Source organism: Phasianus colchicus, chromosome 10 (genome assembly GCF_987193195.1).
Source record: "Phasianus colchicus chromosome 10, bPhaCol1.hap1.1, whole genome shotgun sequence".
Lineage (NCBI taxonomy): Eukaryota > Metazoa > Chordata > Aves > Galliformes > Phasianidae > Phasianus > Phasianus colchicus.
In genome coordinates this window covers 4,057,451-4,079,755 of record NC_143445.1, presented here as the reverse complement: position 1 = coordinate 4,079,755, position 22,305 = coordinate 4,057,451, and the positions used below count along the sequence as shown (strand labels likewise).

The following is a 22,305-nucleotide window of genomic DNA, read 5'->3' as shown; positions in this document are numbered from 1 at the left end:
CTCAGTGCAGGCTGTGGGTGGGCAGCAGCTCTGGCAGCAGGCCTGTTCTAACTAAGCAGCTACCAGCCGGGGCATCAAACCCAAGCATAACATTATTCCAAATTATTAAAGACACTGAAAAATCTCTTATTACAGTGACTCAACTGAGGCTGTTCTGGGTTTGTCTTTTTTTTTTTAATGTTTTTTGCTTTTTTGAAAAATTGTATTTTTTTCCCCAAATAGTTACTCTTAATATGCACAGTTAACACTGAAAAATGTAGCTGTATTCCATTGTAAGCTTAAGAACTTCACCATCTAAGCACAAGTTTCTAAGCAGCACATACAGTACTTCTAACTGGCAAAATTAATTTACAAAAATAGCGCAGAAGGGAATTTAGGGCATGGGAAGTGGACTTCTGTATGGTACAGGTAACATTGCCTGTAGGATGCTAAAGCGATTCCTGTCCCCCACCCTTGAATTATTGTTTCTTTAAATAGGAAAGTTGCTGTTTATGTACCTTGGGTTGGCAGGGCTTGAAGTAGGTAGTAAAAACAGCAAAGTGATTACTTGAGAACCATTTGTGTGTTTTACTGAGAATACTTTATTTGCTGGTAAAAGTTGCTAAAAATGCACAGAGCAAGTACCAATAGAAAACTTACTGCTTTTGTGTCCCCATGTGCTATATAAAATGAATGTTACACAGCGTCTGTTGGAAAAGTGGCTTCACGGACATCTCTCACTTCATGTCCCATTATAAATAAAAATAAATCTTCTCAAGAGTATAAAATCTGGGTTTATCATATCAGAATCTGAATTTTTTTTGGCAGAGATGCACGTCATTAGAATTCTAACCTCTTCTATGAGAGTGTTCTTCTCAATGCCTACGAGAGGATATAAGCGTACCACAATGTTAATCAAATCCAGTGTGTTCAAAAACACTTTTCTGTAGCCAGAACGACCTGCTTATAGCATCATTGCTAGTCAATGGCTGATAGGCATAGGTTTAATAAAAATGGCTAGCTTTTAAAACATAAAAAGGCAAATGTTAAAACCGTTTTAAATTGTACAGCAGAAAAATAAAGTTAAAAAGTTCTGTTATCACTCAATGTTTTCAGAAAACATATGTAGAACAGTGTTTATTTTGACAGCTGTCTTAACAATTTAAAACTTCCTCCTCATCCAGGAAAAAAAAATCTGTATTAGGACAGTCAAGAACAAGGGATACAAATGATTTTCTAGGTCAGCCTTTCTGAGGTGACGGGATTGGCCAACATTCCTTTGTGTCATTAAGAAGTTCCTCTTCTTTCTGTCACTACAAAAAGGGATTGACCTTAATCATTTGGTTAAAAATCAAACCGTATCACATCAAAAATGTGGTTTTCATACAAGCTATCACAGTATATAGGCCTCTAGCTCTAAACAATAGAGTTCCAAATTTGTAAAATGTCTTCAGCAGACTTCAGAACATTGGCATTCCAAATCCCTAGAAAAATGATTTAAAAGAGAGTAATTAATTAAGTGCAACAGTAATCAAGAAAAGAACCTCCGATAAACAGCAGGCAGTACGAGTAAAGTCTTACTGAATCGTCCTCAATGATAGCTGCAGAGTCAAAGAAGTCTGGCCTCAGTTCAGCCCGTTCTCGTCGGTTTCTTGAAGGTGGCTGAAAAGATGGGCAGGCTGTTAGAACATCACATCCATAACTGCCCGCCAAGGATCTGCTGGTGCTACAGCTGATCACTACGTGTTCATCCGTGGCCTTGCAAAGCAGCTTTGCATGCATTTCCATAAAGGCTCAGATACGAACTGAGGCCCTGACATAGCAGAGTGCTGCTTCAATTCATATTTTATTTAAGGAAGCAGACAAAGAATTACACGAAAGCAATTTTAAGTTTGCTCCCGTAGCTAAGGACTTGCTTAAGGCCTTCGCTGCCTTACTGGTGTTCTTGTATTAGCACTGTACATGGTCAGACTACATAAAAGCTGTGCTTTGTGCTTTTGTTTATGATGAAACCCTGATGTGGTCAGAACATTTTATGTATGATGATGTAATACGAGAACTAAACCTCTGCCTCATAATTTGGATGTGAAAGAGAAATACGAAAGCATAGAAACCAGTAAAGCATATAATGCAAAAATTCATTCAGAACTGAGGCCAGCAGGCTTATAGGAAATTCAGCTTGTCCTCGATCATATTGATGTGAAAGAAATGGAGGTTGCAGTCTGATGGTGCAGCTTGGTTAGGAGCAGCACCAATACTGTAAGGTACTACCATACACCTGCCTTCTACTGCCTGCTGTGCCAGCACAGCTCTGTGCATGGCTGCAACCTGGACAAAACCGTGATTATGGATCCACTACCTCCCCTACATCCCAGAAAACAAACTAGGAAACAGAACAAACTCTGCTTGACCACAGTGAGCCTGCATAAAATCTTGTGACAGCAGATGAATTAGTGATGGCTGTAACAATGACACAAAGAAAGAAGCAACAGCACGTCTAACTTTAGCTGATAGTTTCCAAACTCTTCATAACGTCAAACACCAAACCAAATCAAATGTTGTTACTGGCTTTCAGACAGCCCATGTGAACAGTGTGAGGCAGAGTAGGCAGCTTAATGTAATGTTCAATGGGACAGAATGAGCTGGTCTCACCTCTGCCCCCCATCAGCACTCCTACCCCTGGCTTAATCTGCAGGGCAAATCAGATTGGTGATTTCTTCAGCACTTCCCTAAGACATCTGCACTGCTATAAATCATATCCTCATTCTCATAGGTGGACAAGTCAAAGGTGCATAGCAGTGCTTCATGCACGTGCTACTGCCTGAGTCCACAATATTAGGAAGAGCAATAGGCAATGCTTCTTGTGTTTCTATGAATAAAGTCAACTGGGCTTGAAACTGCAGTTTTAGGTTTCAGGGAATATTCAGATTATTTCCACTCTTTAACATTAAGATCAAAGGAAATAAAGGTCAACATTTTGGACACTCTGTACTTACTTGTGGAATTCCTTCTAAATCATCCTTCTACCACTTTAAATTAGCTATTAATAAGATTTACTGACCAGATCAATGACCATTGTGTCCTCAAATTCTTCATTCATATCCTCTAGCTGACCTCGTGAGGACATCATTACATCTTCGAAGATGGGCTCGGCGTCATCTTCCATTAGACCGCGTCTGGTCAAGTAGAAACAGGTCATCATTTTCATGCATTGTGATTTCCCAACCATGAACACTGTCATTAAGAACAATGCAAAATCCTATCCCCTAATTCCTTCTCAGCATTACACTGAGAATAAAACCAGCACGTTTACTCAGTATTAGCTGGAAGAAAGTTGTATGTAAAGACCCTCCCACTTGCAGAGGCTAAAGCAGGAAGTCCAGTGTAATATCATTATGACCACTAATTAAATCTGTCCTTAAGAAGGAGAGGGCAATAACCTCACTGGGTTTGTCTGCCCTTTTATAAAAGGAGCTACAGTGTTTGCCAAGATCACTGCTAAGTGCGTGGGAATCCAAGACCAGTTTCTAACACTATAATGACCTGATCTTGCTGGAGACTCTGGCCCCCACCCTGAGAAGTATTTATGCGCTGAAAGACCTTGTTAGATCAGCAGCACAGAGCACCTTGTACAACAGAACACTTCTGCATTCACCCATGGGTGTCCCCTCCATTAGCTGCCCAGTGGGACACCTTCACAAGAGATGAGGTGGGTGAACAAAGCTTAAACAAGTTCATGGGAAAACTGGAAAGCAACTTGAGATAGATGCTTGCTGTAAATTACTTAACAGATAAATCACAGTATTTCATGGGAAGTGTCTGAAAATAGTTGAAAGCAATTAAGAGAACTATGAAAAATGGTCCCACAAAGGTCTGCTGTGTTTACTAGGCACCTGCTTACAGCTGTGGTTAAGGGCAGAACACCTGGCAACAGCACCCTATTGCCTGACATCCATCCCAATGTTACAAAGCTGTTACTCTGCCTTTTTTAAGAAGAGTTAAACACCATTACAGAATTTACTGGTCAAAACTCAGAAAAGTAACATTTAAATGCGGCTTTGCCATCTAAAATGAAGATGCTCTGAACACTTACACTGCGTGCCTTACACCAGTTCTCCCTTTCATGTAGTTCATTCCTGTCCTGTCCTTTCGATTTAAATCTTCTAGCTTCTGTTGGCCCAACCAAGATATCTGCATCTGGGGACTAACAAACATAGAGCAGTGTTATGATTGAGAACGCTAATGATTCTGTGTTGCCTGTTTTTAGACAGCATTTCCTCAAGTTTTTTGTCTTGACATGCTTCAGATTTAGTTATTTAAATTACTTCCATTGTTGTACAAGTCTTCTGGGTACCTTCTGCAATTTGTCTCCTCCCACTGTGCATGCACAAAAAAATCCATTAATTGTTACAATAAGAAGAGCTACATAAAATGCTGGCATTACTCATTCATTAATGCAACATGCACCTGAAATGAAGACACTTCAAAAATTAATTCACCACCTCAGATCAGGCAAAAATATGAGTAAGAATTGATCCAAGTTAATAACAGAAACATTCTAAGACAAAAAGTCACAGAAAGTGAAAAACAAATTGCTTTCAAACCCATCCTCCCATCAACTTTAGCATCCAGTGACTATCCATGTGCAAACTCTTGAAAGGCTGTACTTAGCACCAACTAAATCCAGCAGTAGAAAGCAATGCATTCAGTGTTTTGTGTATTGCAATTAGAAAGAGACAGTAGTAGAATACATGCAGATCTTCAAGAGCAACATCACTTTTTAGTTATGTAATCTTATACCCTAGTAAGACTGAAACAATAAAAGGGAAGAACCATGTGAAAACAACCCAGGAGGAAATACTGCTTTGGGCATGATTGACCATTCTGTTCAGCAACTGACTGCTCTGTATTTATTTTTGTCCCTCATCTTCCATAGAATTATTTATGCTGGAAAAGACCTTCAAGATTGTTGAGTCCAACCAGTGTTGTAAGTACCCAGTGTTAGATACCTGCACACAGCTACTGTGCAAATAGTATACAATATATTGTATACAACTGTATACATCCATATTTTTAGGGACTTTCCATGGAATGCACAACATGTTTGGGATCAATTCACAAGAGGATTAGGGATCAGCAGGATCCAACTCTAAGGTATGTTGTGGCACATAAGAGACAGAGTGTTAAATGGGAAGATGAGGTCCTCAGCACGTGTGTGGATGAGCAGCTAACTCCAGGCTGAAAGGAAACCATTCTCTACTGTTAGTTCACACTGTGAATTTCTGTGTGGGACCCAAGGAGAGCGACGCTGTCTGTCTTTGCTCAACAGTTCTCTGCCTGCAGCATTCAGCTGAGATAGGAGAAACAGAGGTTCAAGTGAAAAGTGAAAAGCCTGGTGCAGCTTCTCCCTGAAAAGAGAGGCTTCTCCCACACCTTAAAGTTCTCCCACACCTTCAAGCAGCTCCTGTTCATCAGGCTCAGGAAGGTGATGCACAGTGAGTGGAAGCAGTCGCACTTTCCTTAACTGATTAAATATTCACGGACAGAGGTAGCTTAGTGTTCAGCACAATGAGCTGGGATCAGAGAGGGGCAGGGAAAAGGCTCTTGCTTCATCAAGTTCTTTGATTTTTCTTTCCTTTTTTTTTTTTTTTTTTTTTTTTTTTTTTTTTTTTAAATTGAGGACTAGGAAAAAAGGAGAAATTGTTGAGCTACAAAGTCTTCTTTATAATCTAGAAATTACAGCAACATCCGGGGAGGCAAACTCCTGAGCTCAGGAAGCAAGGAAAATGAAGGTAGATCTCAGTACCATGGGAGTAAGTTGATAAGATTCTGTGGTTCGGATGTTAACAGTTCATCCTCAGTTGTGCTTTCATGGCCAGCTGGGGCTTTCTGCCCATCTCATCTGTGTAGGTGAGAAAACTCATGCCCCCACTTGCCCTGTATTCACATCTTCAGGTGACAACCCTAATTCCTTCCATACAGCACCAGCTGGGAAACCTGTCAGGCCTTTGTGCAGGAGAACAGGTAGCCCTTGCTGCAGTGTGAACCTGCCTGGTGAGCCTTTCACCCATCTCACACGGCCTTGTGCTGATACCATGTTAGTATGGGGAAATAAGGGAGCTGAAATCATTTATGAAAACACCAAGCATGCTGCAAAAACAAAGTTATCTGTAGCCAGCTGAGATGCAAGTATCTCTTGTGGCAAACACAGATTCATGGATGTTATCAAGGTTTCATCTGTTGTACTGCTGATGTCTGTGCGCGCTGCATACACAACCAAGGGAAAAGAATAAAAGTTATAAAAGCAGCCTCCAACCCAGTTGCTGTTATTCTTTGTCTTCAGATTGATAATAGTTAGCACATAACAGCATCCTCTGAAGATTTTGTTAAATAAACTACTGACAGATAATAACAACCATTTTCCCCCCATAAATCGATTTAAATGGAGGTGATAAAATGGGAGTTGAATGACAAAAAATTGTGTCTAATTTAGGGCAAAATAAAACTGCCTGCAGAAGTGCCAAGAAGCAGGAGATACCAGTTCAGCAGCTGAACTGAATTGAAGAATTAATTTGTAAGAAATCAGTAAAGATGTCTGGAGAACATTTACTGTACTATGACAGAAGGAAAAAAAAAAGATAATACTAATAGGTTTTAGAGAAACAGTTCAATCCAACCCGGGCCCACAGACATCATGATTTATCCATAAGCCCACAGTTATGCTATAAGACAGTTTTAATGTAAAGAACTTCTACCTTGACATCACTACAACCTTTTTTGGGGGGGGGTGAGGGGGAGGGGGATTTAAATAATCTAACTATTGCTGAGCCATAGCCGTGATTTTTCCAGTTGCTTTTGCAAAGAAACACTACATTTGTGGAGCCACAACTACCTGTATACATTCTACACAACTTCTTTACCTGGATTTGACTGTGTTTGGTACAGACATTCCAACACTTACTTGTGTAAAAAGTCTTGTTCAGATCCCTGCTCCGACTCGTGCTCCTGGATCTGCTCCCCCATTTGTCTGGTGTTCTCTCTCAACACAGTTGAGGTGAGCTGTGGTGCTTGCAGTGCTCCTGGAGTATGTATGTTTTCATTCCTGTTCAGCCAAGAGCCTTCCAGACTCTCATCTAGGAAAGGAACATTCAGAAACACTGACACATTTGTGATGGTGTAAAATGCAGTACTGCTGCCTTTAAAATCCTCTCAGCCAACTCACTGAACCTTACGTTAATAATTAAAGCCTTCCATCTATGATGCACTTCTTTTTAGAGGCAGCACCTTCTGCAAATTCATGTTTTCAGTAGTTTAGTACCTATTGAAATAGGTGTGCCTTTAAGAGATCAGTTGGATAAATACTCAAAATGTAATTTTTGTGTTCTGTTAAGGAAGGATTACTACCAGTTATTCCCAGCAATAACAACTATTCAAAGTAGAAATACTTCAGAAAACAAAATAAAAAACATTGCAAACATACTGCCTTGCAGCACTGCCTGCATCGTTGGGAGGCTCACACACATTTCACAAAAACAATTCCTAAGTACCAATTCTGCAGTCTAAATATAAGACTGTTAGTTTCATACATATACATCAGATGAGATATAACTGAACACTATGATGGGAATGGAGGCATCAGAAACCTCAATGAGAACCATTCCAGTGGAGCACAGAGGGGACATGTGAAATAAGGAGAGGTCTGGTTGGTGTTAAAAAATGATATTAAATGATTTCAGACAGCAATATTTAGAGTTTAGAGCAGACAGGAGGATGGAGATGGGAAGCTGACTGAAGTTGTAATGTGGGATGCTGGGCTTGTACTGAGAAGGCAGCAAACTGGATGGAGATGAAGGGCTGGTGGGGCCTGAGATGAACATGTAAGAACACAACTGTGCAGACAAGAGACACGTAGAAGTTGCTGCAGCAAGTAAAAGCCAAGAGACTACAGAAGAGGAGAAGACAAGATCATAGATTACCTAACAGGAAGAAATAGCAGTGAGAAAGTAGCTGACGACCTCAACAGGTCTCTTTGCTTTTCCTATGCCTTTTATTACCCTGTGGGCTTAAAAGCTGTCTAAAATAGTTGCCTATTTATTCTTGAATTTACCTTTTACAACACTAGGGTTTTTGAAAATCCTTCTTATGTTTCACTTCCTTAAAGCATTATGAAGAAACGTCAGAACCACCTATACACATGGCAGTTCTACTTTCATGAGCAACAGAGAATATTATCCAGTCCCAGCAGTCTGCTGAAGCCAATACACACTGCACTGAGGGCAGGAAGGAACTACAGGATCTGGCTTTGGTTCTTGGATGCCATGATAGTTTCTGCAGTGCCAATGTCCTTCCTTTAGAGTGGGATTTAAAGGAAAAAAAAAGCAGGATCCAGAAACATGTCTGCATTTGTGGTTCTAATGCTAGATTAATTACAATTAAAACTAGGACTTCTGGAAGGGTTACTAAAATATGTAAAGATAAGAAACAATGGCCTGCATACATGCTGAATACAGACTATCTGTAGGCAACCAGCTGCTCAGCAGATTGGTTCTTCATAGCTCAACTTCTATGGACCAGTGAACAGTAAATACTTATTTCTAAGAAGAGGATTACATTTCTGATTATTTCCTGAGCTCATTATTTGTACATACAAAATGAGCCCCTTCCTTGTGCAGCAGTCACAAAAAGCAGGCAAACTGGCTTCAGGCTGTACTGCTGCTAGGTGATTCCAGTGGAAACTTTGGTACATTCAGATATTTCAGAAAGTGAACAATTAGGTGAAGAGCCATAGATTCAGGCTTACAGCATTTTAAGTCAGAGCTGTTTTTGGAAAATTCAGGACCCCAGATGCTGCAAAGAAAGGCGATATTCAAAAGGAAGGTGTTGCAAGTCAGTTCTTCCTCCTATCGATCACTGAACAAGGCAGGCATGAAAGAGAGTGGGGCAAACAATGTCATAAAAGCTACAACCTAAGAATGAGACTTGCCTTATGGGGAAGCAGAGATGTTACTACAGTTCCTGGAAAAAATAAAGATACTGGTAGAATAAAATAAATTAGAATTAAAGCAGTAACAGGAGGAGGAAAGAAAAAAAATGACCCCGGTTGAATCCTGTGTAAACCATGGCAATCTGAAGGAAACAAAGCAAGCTGTGCTTTTTCCTACCTAGACTCTAGTTTGGCTATTGGAAACTAAAAGACTTAGCTCATGCACTGCTCAGCATAAGCTGTAGGGGAGGACAGATCTGACTATAAGAGAATTAGCATTAGATTCTTCACTGAGGGGTTACTATGGTAGATAACAATCTTGGAAGACACTCTGAAGTTTAATGATCTCACTTATAATTGATCTCACTTATAAATGTCTATTGAAATGATAAGCATGTTCACATAAACAGGCACTACGTCATGCAATTTCACACTTATCAACCAGGAACAGATGCAATCTTGTAAGAAGTTGACCATCATTACCAAATTCCTGATGTACACTCCCAAAGTCATAGAAAAAGTAAATACACTGTATATTGGTGCCACACTGAACAAAAACATGCATCTTTTTAGTATTCTCCAGTGAGCTGATCTATATGGATCTACAATACCAATCTATATCAGAATTTCTGCCTCAGGTTTCCTCTAATATCATATAAATTAATAATTGCTTCAAAACTAAACAGAAGCAGAAAACAAATCTGAGGCTGGGAAAGGTGCAGAGCAGTTAACTCAACAGCCACCTCCTGTTTCCACTGTCAGCAATAGCTTTTAGTAGTTCCCCAGCTGAAAATCTCAGGACAGGCAAGAACAGGAAGTTACAAAGCTATTTCTCATACAGAAATGTTAAAGCTTGATAGCAATTTGCAGAACAGGTGCTTTGTGTTCACTACATACAAAATAAAAGGAAAGCTGTAAGGTAGGTACAAAATGAGAAATACCCCTATTAGGCAAGGTAAAACCATACCAACCTTCTACTCTCTTTTTGTGTAGTGGTGGCCGTCCTTTCTTATTTCTCACTGAAGAGGTTTTGCTGCTGCTGCTCCCACTGTTAACAGACATTCTGTCATCTTCACCGCCCGTAACTAGAGAGTTCCTGTAGGAAATTAGTGGCAGCCACACGTCTTCTCTTCTCTCCATCATCTGTTCTGTCAGAAATTTTTCTAGGTAGGTGTGACTGGAAATAGAAGACAATGAGTGCAGAGGCTCAGTGCATTGTTTCCTCTAATTAACTTCCCACAGTGCTGAGAACTTAGCAGAAATCTGTCATGGTGTTTCCTTATTTTAATTTGATAACATATGTTGATAGAGCCTTGTACCTTGAACTGATTAAGAATTCATGGCATTCCCTCAAAACAAAGAAACAGTTAATTGTGCACAGGTTATTCAGATAAGGAATTTGAAGTTTTCTCTCCCCAACATCCTCCTGTATTTGCCTGTAGTCATTCACAGTGCACTCTACTTCAATTCCCCTTCTATTCTGCATAGCAAATAAGCCACTTCTCTATATTGCTGGTGTGTCAACAGATCTGAATTAGCAGACTGAGGATATAATTTGCATCTTTGGAAAGGGAAAAGAACAGTTTTCTCGAATACAAGCAGATATTTTTCAGTAAAAAACTGAAGATCCATTCCATTGCCATGGAGAAGTCCAGTACTTGTTAACTTATGTGAGGAACCAACCACCTTCTGTCCCACACATGGCCTGGAGGACGTGTGCTATTTTCCTTTTCCACTGAACGTTTAATTAAGATTGTCCATAAAATGAGTAAGAAAAGCCACATAAAAATGATTCCAATGAGTTCCAAACTAAAGAACCAAGCACTCAGAATTAAGGCAAGAGAAGGCACTGTACTTCAGCATTTCCTCATTCTGTTAAAAAAATATGTTGTGATCACAGAGTGCATCATAATCTCATTCAGCACATTGCCAAGTGGCAATAATAAGAGTAACAATAATAATGTAGTAACAGTAACATAAATAATATCAGTTATACTAATAATAAAGAAGTAAATCAGAAAGGAAGCAGAAGCCTAGCAGAATAGTAGTGGTTCCTGAACTGTGATGGGAATGGTATCTTGCACCAAGGGCAGGTGACAGGCAGGCATACTGAATCAATAATATTTATTTTGAGGTAGGGAAGGCAATCTGGAGGGTAGGATGCCCTCCAGCTTGCCCCTATCTGCAGACATGCAGGTATGTTGATGAGATCTTCAGGGTTATTCTAGAGCACTTTAACCTCCAGACTAACAGCCCATTGCTGAGCTTACAGTCAGCTGGCAGGAGACCAAGCCAGCAGGGAGGTAAGTGATCCTGTACACAGGACTTCTCCACCAGATGGTGGTCATGTTCCTTCCTGCTTGCAGGCTGCTGCCCCTTTGCAGGGCGGGGGAGAGGTCCCTCTGGATTGGAGCAGCCATGCTACAGAGAAGGGCAAAATCAACTGTCCAGAGTGTAGCTGAGAACGTAATGTCAGCAAATGCTATGGGGCAATGCACCCATTGCCTGACGAGTGCAAACATGACAGATCTCTCAAGTGGAGGAATGCAGAGATGTCCAAAAAACAACTTTACATATAAGCTAGTTATCTTGACTCTCTCCACAGTGACTGCAGCCAATGGAATCCAGGGCACGTCTGAGCTTATCTTAAATTTATCAGTAATTGAGAACAGATCAGATGAATTATGTCCTAAAGACTCTATTTCTTTTCCCAATCTTCAAATGCAATTAAAATAAATAGCTCAGATGCAGGAGGCTACAAGACAGACAGCTAAAATCAGGAGAAATGGATTCCATCACAACCACCTTTGCAGTCCTGAGAAAAATGTGAGGAAAAAATGTGAATGGTAACACTGAAGGGTAAAGAACGAGAAATACTGAACTTTCTGCAAAGGGTCTGATTTAGCTGTCAGGTACACTGTGTACAGGTAACGTAACTTCAGATTTTAGACACTGGAGAAACTTGTGGAAGTACTGGTAAGTGTGCAGGAAGAATAAACTTCATAAATTCAACTGGAATCAGCTAACTACACTTAAGCTAACAGGCACAGGGAACCTACGGTTCAGCTGGAAAGTCAGCCAGAAAATCCTTGATTCTTAAGCCCTGTTCTGAAGAACAGAACAGAGGTTGACAAAATTCAAGAGTATAACAATGCAGAGAAGTTTGAAAGCCTAAGTGCCAGGTTAGCTTGGATGAAGTCTAATTCTCAAGCTACTTTAGCCATTTCTTCTACTCTGTTTACTGAATTGGAAAATTATTTATACAATTGAAAAAGAAAAATTACAGAGAAGCTTGAGAGAATGAGTCAGTTCAGGTAGTCATAGTAGTATGACTTGATATATACTTGTAGAATGGCTTAAATTCACTGTGGCCAGAAAAATAATTAGAAAAATATTTACAACCATAAATGATAAGATCTGGTAACTACATATTTAAATTGTCATGAAGTTATTCAAAGAACTCAGTTCTACACTGGCACACAGTACTATGATGACATTTAACTACAGTCCGTTTTTCCCTTATTGCTTCTATGCTGTGGCCAAATCTATTTGTTACAGAACATATTAGAAATGTACACTCTTACCTCTGCAGTGATGCTGACAACATATCTTTACTATGAACTTACCTTCACTAATGCAGCTTTCTCTATCAATTCTCTTAACATCCACAGCTGCCTTTGACATTTTTTCAAATGTTGGTCATACAACAGTATTTCTTGCTATACATTCAGCTCTTATCAACAGTATGTCTCATTTATTTCGTTTTTGGTACTTTATCTGCAGCCACTGATGGCCACACCAAATACAGGTTGCTTGTTTCAGTCTGAGGTCTCTATCACTCTGCTCTTTCCTAAACAACAACAGTGCTGTCTCTCACCCTATCTTTCTATCCTATTGTGCCATTAACAGAAGCCTTGACTACTCAAGAAGCCCACATCAACTCAATAAATTAAAATAAACATAAACATACTTCTCATACAAATGTCTAACAGAAATGAATGTTACTGCAGTGTTGTTGCAGTATCTGTATTTCCTATACTGCTTACAGCTCATTCCTTTTTCTGCTTGTCTGAAAAATGATTCTTTTTATTTTCAATGCTCCATAGGAAATTCTAAGCAATGTTGTTTTTTGTAAGGTCTCAAGTTCACTTAATCAGTGGATTTGATTCTTCTTTTCTGATTTATTTTCATTACTTCAAAATATAAATTGATGAATAACTATGTAAAAAGCCACTGGGCTTTCCTAAAACCCCCATTAGACAATGAAAACCTCAAAGCAGAGAACTTAAACACACAATTCTACTATTAACACAACTCAGCAAAGCCCACCGAGGAAAACAAGGCCATTACTTACACAGTCTTTTTGTCCTGCCGCAGGAGTTTAGAAGAAAATTCACTAAGCACTTCAAGGAAAGCAAGGTTAGGAGGTGGATAGTCTTGTCCTTTTTGATTCTGATATTTGAAGGCAAACTCTATTCCATCCCTACAGTGAAGAAATTTCAAGATGTTTAGACATTTGTAAGAAAATAAAAAAATATCAACATCATCCCATTACATCTAAATGCTGCCTCAAATTCAAACTGTGATCACCCCATCTTATTTTTCATTACTAGCAAATAGCAGCTTTTGGACCTGAGGGGAATCGAATGTTCCCTTTGAACGTGTGCGGATTCAAAGTCAACAACAAAATATTGCCAGTCTTCTGGTTAGAAGGAACTCACTGCAATGTAAGGAACTTGGCAGCTGTGGAAAGCCACTGCCTCAGCAGGAATAGCCAGTTGGCTTCTTCTTTATTCAGCCTGAAGCAGATGCTTGCAGTAATAATTATATATGAGGTTTAACAAGGTATAACTTACACATCTACAGTCAGAGGAGAGAATTTCCTTACCATCACACTGATCCATGCACATCTGCCTTGTCTTTGCTTTATCATTTGTGACTAAGGAAAACTACTTTTACACGACCCAATATGGCAAATGCATGCCTGAACCTCTCCTTGTCACAGGAAGTGTTTAGCAGCCTACTGCTTTCCTTTCAGGTCAGGGGAAACCCAGAAAGGAGTATAGGAGAAAGTGGAAGAAATGACTAAAGATTTAAAAAAATACACTGTTGTTACAGGTGGATTTAAGCCTAAAAATGTCCAAGTATGTTCATACTGCAGACATCTTCCAAGTATAATCACAAGACCCTGACCTAGGACTGGGTCTGACTTGCCTTTTATGCAAACAGTAAGCACTTCAGTTAGAGGAGTAACAGTAAGGATGGCACCTTTCCAAAAATGTCAGCAATAGGCGCCTTTCTCAGGGACATACACAGAGCATCAGCAGCTCTGGTACTCCTGGCAGCAATGCTGCAGTGAGCATGGCAAAGAAATAGATGCTGTGCCATCCTAGTCTGCTCACGTGCTTTCTCACAGTCTGAATGCTGAACAGGTTCTCAGAGCACAGGTATTTATGCTATGAGAAAAGCCTTTACAATAGCACAAAGAATGCCTGAAAAGGTACTCGTCAAAATGGATGAGATTCTTGGCCTCACAATTACATCTGTTTTATCTTCTTTACTAAGCCTCAGTTTCAACTGTTTTGAATCATTTAGTACAGCTAAAGGAACTTTTTTCTTCTCAGTGGGATCTAGGTTCAGTGCATACTACTGGATTTCCCTCCTGGAAAGGGACTGACAGTATGGGTAAGCTGCTCATGTGCCTACAGAACACCAAATGGCTGAGGAATTCCCCACGTCAAACTCCAGGAATATGGCTGATGCTGAAAGGCTCAGATCAGAAGCAGGCAATGTTTGGGTTGCAGTAACCCGTAGCTGAGATGATACAAAATGAATACATTTCCACCAGTTATGCCTTGGTGTGTACTGTCCTTATCTGAAGGGAAATTCATGAGATACTGAAGACTGAACAAATTTGAGGATCATCATTTATTCCTAGATCTCTTCCAGTGAAGCAGAATAGCTAGGCTGACTCCAGGGACACATCCCTGACAGGCTGCTGAACCCTCTCAGAAATCCTGGGAAGTTACGGACTGTGCAGGGCTGAGGACAAGATCAAGACAGACCAATCAAAAATCTCTTTCAGGATCTCTGTTCTTTCGTTGGAGGTCTTCACTAGTAGTGATGACAACACTGCTGACTGATAGCTGAGTGGAATAAGCTGTATCCTCACACTGAGAACTGCTTTAGAAAGAAAGTGATGCAGGTGGCCTGAGACCTGGATGTTCAAAGAAGCAGCAAAAACAGATGGTGGGGACTGAGCATGACAGAAAAGGGACATTGCCATGCATATACCACAGAATCTCATAATGGCTTGGGCTGGAAGGGACCTTAAAGATCATACAGTTCTAACCCCCCTCAGTGCAGGTTGGCTGCCACCCATTAGACCAGGCTACCCTGCTCATCAGTGACTAATCTGAAGGTAGAACAAAAAAGATGGCATCTTCAATGCAAAACAACAGCACACTCAGCTTGAGATATGAAGGAACTCACATTACTTTTGGGTTCTGAAATATCTCACGCTTCTCCCATCTTCAGTACGACACACACTATTTAGGAGCATGCCTGGAACTCTCACACTCATCACCTACAGCCACCTTGTGCCATTTGGACAGGAAGATGTCACCTATTTGGACAAGCATTAGGACTTCCCAAGAGTTCCCCAGATATTTGCTGAAAGCTTAAGATGGGCATGAAGGAGAATCCAGAGTTTCTATCCAAACTCAGGAGGGAAATGTAAACTAGCAGGTACAGATTTATCTGATGTCCATTTCCAAATATGATTTTTGTCTCCTCCAAACTTTCTGCATCACTCATGCTTTTTTTCCTGGCCAAATTCATTCTATTATTTGCATTCCTTTAGAATATAAAGTCACAATGATGTTCGGCTCATCTTAGTCTTAATGCTCTGAGACAGCAAACATTAATATTTTAACCTTTTTATGGCATGGAGAAGTTTAAATTTTAACTTAGTAACGCCTGTCTCCTGCCCAGCAGTTACATAAAAAGGCTCAATTCATTTTAAAAATAAAATAGATCTCCAAATTATTGTTGTAGAACCTTTTCATAAATCCTGAAGTACCTACAGAGTACACAGTACTGTCTTAGAAAGAACTCTCTGCAATTGTTAGATACAGTCCATACAAGTACATGTCATACCTGTGACTTTCGCTTAGGTAAAAATGGCCATTCCAATCACACAAATAAATAGGCAGCAGTTATTTTTTCTTCTTTCCTTTCTCACATACATACACTTACACCCTCCATTATTTTTCCACAGAAATTAAAATAAATTGTTATTCCAGGACCTGGTTAAATTATATACCTATAGAAGAGTATACCGAGCAAAAATGTTAAGGCGAAGTAATATAAAAATCTAGTTTATTTACCACCACTCACTTGTGTAGTGTGGCCACTGCCTCTCTTGTCTTGATCTGATCCAAGCCAAAAGTGAGGGCAAACCGACGAGCCAGTTCCTTAATTCCACTAACATGGGCAGATGTCCTGTCCAGATTAGGACCTTGCTCCTGAACAAGTTCATTGAACAGCTAGAGAAAGAATTCAGCTGTTAAAATCTGTGTGCTACAAAACATATTCATTGATAAAGTCTTTTATTTTTAACCTGCGAGGGCAGGGTGGACATTACACTCACTCCTTTTTTACACAGATATGACAGATTTCACTTATCTTCTAATCCACCTCAGCTCCCAGATCACCTTCTGGTAAATGCTGTTTGACAACAACTGTCCCCTACCTCGTACTTGTGCTGACCACAACTCGCAGGCAGTATTTTGCACTTAACTTCACTGATCTCTATCTACTGCCTTCCCAAATAAGATGATTCTGCATTCTTAAGCTGCTTTCTAAAATACCTGCCTCCCCCATCAGATCAGTACCAGCTAGAAAATTAGGAAGCAAAATTTCTATTTCATCACTCAAGACTTAATGAATATCTGAAGAGCATCACTGGGTAAATGCCTTCAAAACCTACTTGGTAATGCCATTGCAGCACAATAATTAACAACTCAGTAGTTCTTTAAACAGTTCTTTATTTGTATTATCTTATTATGGTACCATTTAGACCACGTTTTACTAACTTGCTAATGACAATAGCATCAGAGGAGACCGTGTCAACAACTGCATTACATTTACTGTTTCTCTCCTACCCACAAGCTCTGTTACCATATAATTCACAAAAGCAGCTTCCTTTGACATTATTTCTCCTTGACAAATTCATACTGACTAACCTATCACTTAGAAACTTGCAAATAGCTTGTCTAATATTTATTTTATTTGTGATGTGGTACTAGGCTGACAGATCTCTGGCATCTGTCTTCTTCCTTTCTCCAAGTCTTAAGGACAGGAATTACTTTGACACTTGTGAGTTCCTCTGGAGTTTCTTCAGTTTTTATCAGGTTTTCACACATCTCTCTTAGCTTCCAGATTGCTACAGGAAATCCTCTAGTAGTCTGGAATGAATACTAGAAGGCCCAGCTGATTTGAAAACATCTTATTTATATCATAAACTTCTGTATGTAATGTATATATCTAGTACTTCAAGGGCCTAAATAGTATTTAGGGAAGCACTTGCTCTGTGTTGCCAGTAGAATAAAGATGGCTTTCATCATCAAGCCAAGTAATTTATGGTTGCTATAAAGCAAATTGTACATGGAAGAAACATGCTTAATAATATTGGAGGACTTCAACTAATCACCTCAAAGTATGAAAAATCAATCAGTATTTAGACAAAAGAAAAGGAGAAAAAGTCATTCTAATTTCTCTTGTCAACTAGCTACCAGTAAACAAACACTATAAATCAGCTTGGATCAAACTGCACTCAAAGCTCTCTTCTCTTGTTCTTCCATTTTAACCTGACCAAAACTTTGCCTGTTGGCTTAATGGTGCAGAGACAAATCAATGGTGACAGCCTGAATCGCAGAGTAACACAGCCTCTTAACAGAAGCACAGATTTTTTTTGCCTCGCTGTAAACAGTGCCAGAGAAAAGTCCTGCCCAGGAATTTTTGCAATGAAGGATTTCTAACAAAAATCAATATTCTTACCTGTTGCAAACTGAGAATGAGCGTCTTTGCACACTGGATTTTATCAATTTGCCTTGTTTTGCTCAGGGTTTCCTTAATGATATCTCCATAGTCATTGTAGTACTAGGAAAAAATGTGGGGAAAAATCCTCTTTAACAGGAATTCTTACACAATATTTCAGGTTTTTTTTTCTGATTACTTCTAGTTCTTCTTTTGAAAAGGCAGCAGTTTAAAGAAACAATAAAACCATAACAGTTTCAAACCCAGATTTCCTGGATGAGTGGAAGGCAATGTTTCTGTACGAAAATTCAAGCTGACTAGTCACCTGCACCTGGTGATAAGGGACTTCTTTATTTGTTATCACCTGTGTTACATCTTCTGTAACAAATATGTTGAAAAACAAACAAAAGAGCATTTCCTATCCCAAACTAAACGTTTGATGAAAGTGAGCTGTGGCTGAAAATTATAAGAAGCAATAACTGATTGAACCTATACATTATTGAACAGATAGTTACAAACAGAAGGCCCATGGTGAGTTAGATGGCCATCATTCACTGAAGCCAGAAAACTGAATAAGGAATTAGTTAATATGAAGCACTGGTTCATTCTTCACACTGAATGAGGAATGACTGCTGAGAACTACAGCCTGCATAATCATTAAAACTTTGGGCTGAAAATCTAAACTTTTTTTTTCCCAGTATTCTTTCAGCTTACCTAACCATTTTGCAACCATATTTGCAACCATTTGTTTTCATTCCCTCTCAAGTTTTGTTCTTACCTTCTTTGCTACAGAATTCATCCTAGTTTGCATTCTAAATTCAGTTTCTCTCCCTAATCCCTTATTTCAAGAGAAAGAGAGGAAAAAAAAAAAAAGAGTAGCAGCAGGCAAGAAACTAAGTTAGAGTGTGATAGCTTCATCTTGAAACTGCTGCTCTGTCTTCTCTGGGATGCCTGATCTCTTAGAGAGAGACAAGTGGGGTACACCTAGCAATCTGATATAAGCTGAGGGGCTTGGTACCAGAAGTGCTATGTGCATGCTTACCAGCAGATAGACATGCAAGGAGAGCGTAAAGTGGCAGCTGTGTAGCAAGTCCTTTTGAATCCCTTTGGGACTAAATATTGCAGTGTCCGTTGATAAAATACTCAGGTACTGCATATCTACTTACAGCAGTACCTCACTGCACTTTTTTACTGCATTCCTGTTTAAAACAATCTCTTCCCACAGAAAAAAAGCCTGCTTCCCTGCTAGGCTGAGAGTCTCAGTGAAATTGACAAACAACTGTTATTGTGGATTCTAGGAATTAATTTGAGGAGCAGGGTAAGAAATTCTCTGTAAAGGTAAGTCTGAAATACTCAGCATCTTGTAGGACCAACCATTGCCTTTAGTAAAGCTCTCCTTATGTAGAAAGGCTAGTTCAGACACCTTATAGCTTCTCAGTGACAGGTGTAATTTAAAAGGGAAAAACTAGTACAGAGATCAAACAAGGCTGGGAAAGCTTTCAAGTGGTCAGTCTTTTAACAACTGGACTGCAAGGGGGAGAAGCAAGTAACCTGACACTACAGTCTACAATTCTCTTAGCAGAAGCAGAACACACTGAGCCGTACCTTCATATAGTGTTTGAAGATATCAGCTGCTGCATGCATGTCCACAATGTCATAAATTATCAGCTTGCTAAAGGCAGCCAGAAGGTTTCTTCTCTTATGTAAAGCTTCTATTTTGTTAGCTTCATCTTCTTCATCTCCCTCTGAAAGCATCAACAATAAAATTATTACAATTGCCTGTTATTTTCTAGAGCAACACTATTAAAGAGTAGTGTTCAGGAAAAAAGTCAAATGGAAGCAAGTATTGTTGCAAGAGAAACTAAAATGAAAGATGATTACTCTTGAATGTTAGGACCTTCAGGGAATTTGGGAATTTCAGGAAGATGACACCATTCACCAAGGATGCTGTAGTCCTGAACAATACTGAACGCAATCCATGTGGAACTGAATCACTGATTTTCTTTACCCTGTGAAAGGCTGCAGTGAAGAGCTGTTGAATGCTTTATGCTTAACTTCTGGACAGTTTTTTTTTCAGACAGAAACTGAAGGACAGTTGGACATACTTCTTTAACATGACTAATCTATAAATGTTTCATATGAGAAGAATTAGAAACCAATACTTGTACTGCATGCCTTGGATTTGTAGGTATGAATTCCACAGCTCTAAAGCAGCAATAAACAACAGGAAATAAAATCCAGTTGTAAGAGACATTGAGTGCTAATGTCTTAAGCACTAAATCTCTATATAGGTCTCCACTCTGAATAAAAATGAAAACTATACACATAAAATGTGGAATACATGATCATACAGTAAAACTGTATTACACAATTTACAGAAGAAAATGCAATCAGCTATAACAACTGTGATAATAGCAAATACCACGTATTTAGTAGAGAGCTTGTTTTTTTGTTTTTTTTTTTTAAAGGGAATGTCCTGACCAGCTTGAATTAAAACAGATCTGTATAGGGGTCAGAAGGGACACAGCATTGCTGAGACTCTCTTGCTTCGCTCTTACTGTATTCTCCACAAAGCCAGTGTGTATAAATCATGTATTTTATAGTAGGAAATCTTTTACAAGCAGCGTAATTGACTGTAGGTACACCTTAATCCTTAGAACTGAAGCATCCTCTCATTTTTCTTCATTTCTTTTTGTAGTTATAATATATTCTGGATACCAAAAGCTGTAAATTGTTAGACTGACTTCATGGAGTTAAGAGCAGTATTTGGGGATGCAGATTACACACAAAGATCTTCATTCACCTTTTTGCTGTCTTCCCAGTCCAATTACAGGATGTTAAAAAGCAATAACACAGTCAGGAGAAAAATAAATACTATCCTTTTAAAATATGCCCTTTATTTATTATTCTGATCATTGAGCTCACAAGGTACAATTAACTTACACTGTGTACTTCTGATGAAGTTGTGTTTCAAAATGCATTCTTTTCTGGCTACTGTAACCCATAAAGAGATGCTCAAAAAGATGCAAGCTAGTGGGGAGCTAGTGAGCTAGAAGACTCAAAGCATCTCAAAAGCAAGAACAAATTCTCTGAGACCTTAGTTCTATACGCTACTGTCTGAAAAGATCAAAACCAGCACCTGTGTGCCATGCAAACTTACAAGTAACTGAGTTCAATGAAAATTCAGAAAATGTGCTGAAAAAGCACTACAGTATGCATTCAGCAGCTGTTCCATATTTATTAGTTTTTTTTTCTTTTTTTTTTCTTTTTTTTTTTTTTTTTGGACTTTCCGGGATTCCTTCCCCTGTTCAAAGCTGTTTAGGATTCAGAAACTGGGAGCCCTGTGTACGTATTTAGGCATTTGTAATGCACAGTAGCGGCAATGAGTTATTTAAAAACAGATCCCAATGACAAGTCTGTCCTTCCAGGACTGAAAGCAAACAATCTTGTCATCCTTCTGAGGAAGCAGAGGCCTTACCTACTGCCTCTCAAAAGCACGGCCACACAAGGATGCCTAAGAAATAACAAGGACACAAGCAAACATACACAATACTTCAACTATTCTGGTCTCCAACGACTTTCAAATCAAGAATCCTGAGCTTTATTTTGAAAATTTTAGTATTTCAGCATTTTGAAACTAAAAAGATTAAAAAAAGAAAAAAAAAAAAGACAACCAGTTTTGTACAGATTAATAGCATGTTGTTTACAGGCTGCTCTCTCGTTCTGTAGTCACCTGGTCTTATGAAGTGAACTTTGTAACTACTTTTTAAGACACACAGCACTGAATGCTTCATACGCACACTTACCCCTCGTCCTCCTAAAATCATGGAAGGAACAATTTTGAAAACATTTTTGAGTAAACTGATCTGAAAATTCTATTTTCCTCTTTCTTCTGCATCTGTTATGGAAAAAAAGCTAAGTAGAAAACTTGAAAGCTAAACGTACCCATGCTCTGGTTTTCATCATCTTGGTCAATGAAGACATGGTCCATCACAAAACTGAGAAGTTCTGACTGGAGGCCCGAGTCTGGATTAAACACCAATGGCTGAAGACCTTCACGCCCTCCAGTCATCAGCTGGTGACTAAAAATCATCAAGAGATCACAGAGTAGCATGAAGGCCTGAAAGGCAAAAGAGATATAAGAAAAATAAGAAATGTAAGTCAAGTAAGTAAAAACCAAAATACCGTTTATCTGATTTGTAGATATTCTCTCCTTCATCTCCTTTAACTAAACTGAGTTATGTATGTCTCTGTGCTGTGAGGAGTGTTCACTAGGGGTTAGTTTTAAAATACTACATCTCTTA

At 39.2% G+C, this 22,305-nt stretch overlaps 1 protein-coding gene across 4 annotated transcripts in view; it reads right to left on the bottom strand.

The window, feature by feature from the left end:
• Positions 1-429: 429 nt before the first annotated feature.
• The window catches only part of STAG1 (STAG1 cohesin complex component), a 164,764-nt gene continuing 142,888 nt past the window's right edge, over positions 430-22,305 (bottom strand). For all 4 annotated transcript variants that reach the window (XM_090147033.1, XM_090147031.1, XM_090147032.1 and 1 more), the window contains 11 exons: positions 21,947-22,121; positions 19,607-19,746; positions 18,023-18,124; positions 16,361-16,509; positions 13,317-13,445; positions 9,934-10,139; positions 6,941-7,112; positions 4,073-4,183; positions 3,041-3,155; positions 1,561-1,641; positions 430-1,463 (listed from right to left, as the gene is read on the bottom strand). In XM_090147033.1, coding sequence (XP_090003159.1) covers positions 1,440-1,463; positions 1,561-1,641; positions 3,041-3,155; positions 4,073-4,183; positions 6,941-7,112; positions 9,934-10,139; positions 13,317-13,445; positions 16,361-16,509; positions 18,023-18,124; positions 19,607-19,746; positions 21,947-22,121 — 1,404 coding nt within the window. In that variant the 3' untranslated portion in view covers positions 430-1,439. The remainder of the gene's footprint in view (positions 1,464-1,560; positions 1,642-3,040; positions 3,156-4,072; positions 4,184-6,940; positions 7,113-9,933; positions 10,140-13,316; positions 13,446-16,360; positions 16,510-18,022; positions 18,125-19,606; positions 19,747-21,946; positions 22,122-22,305) is intronic.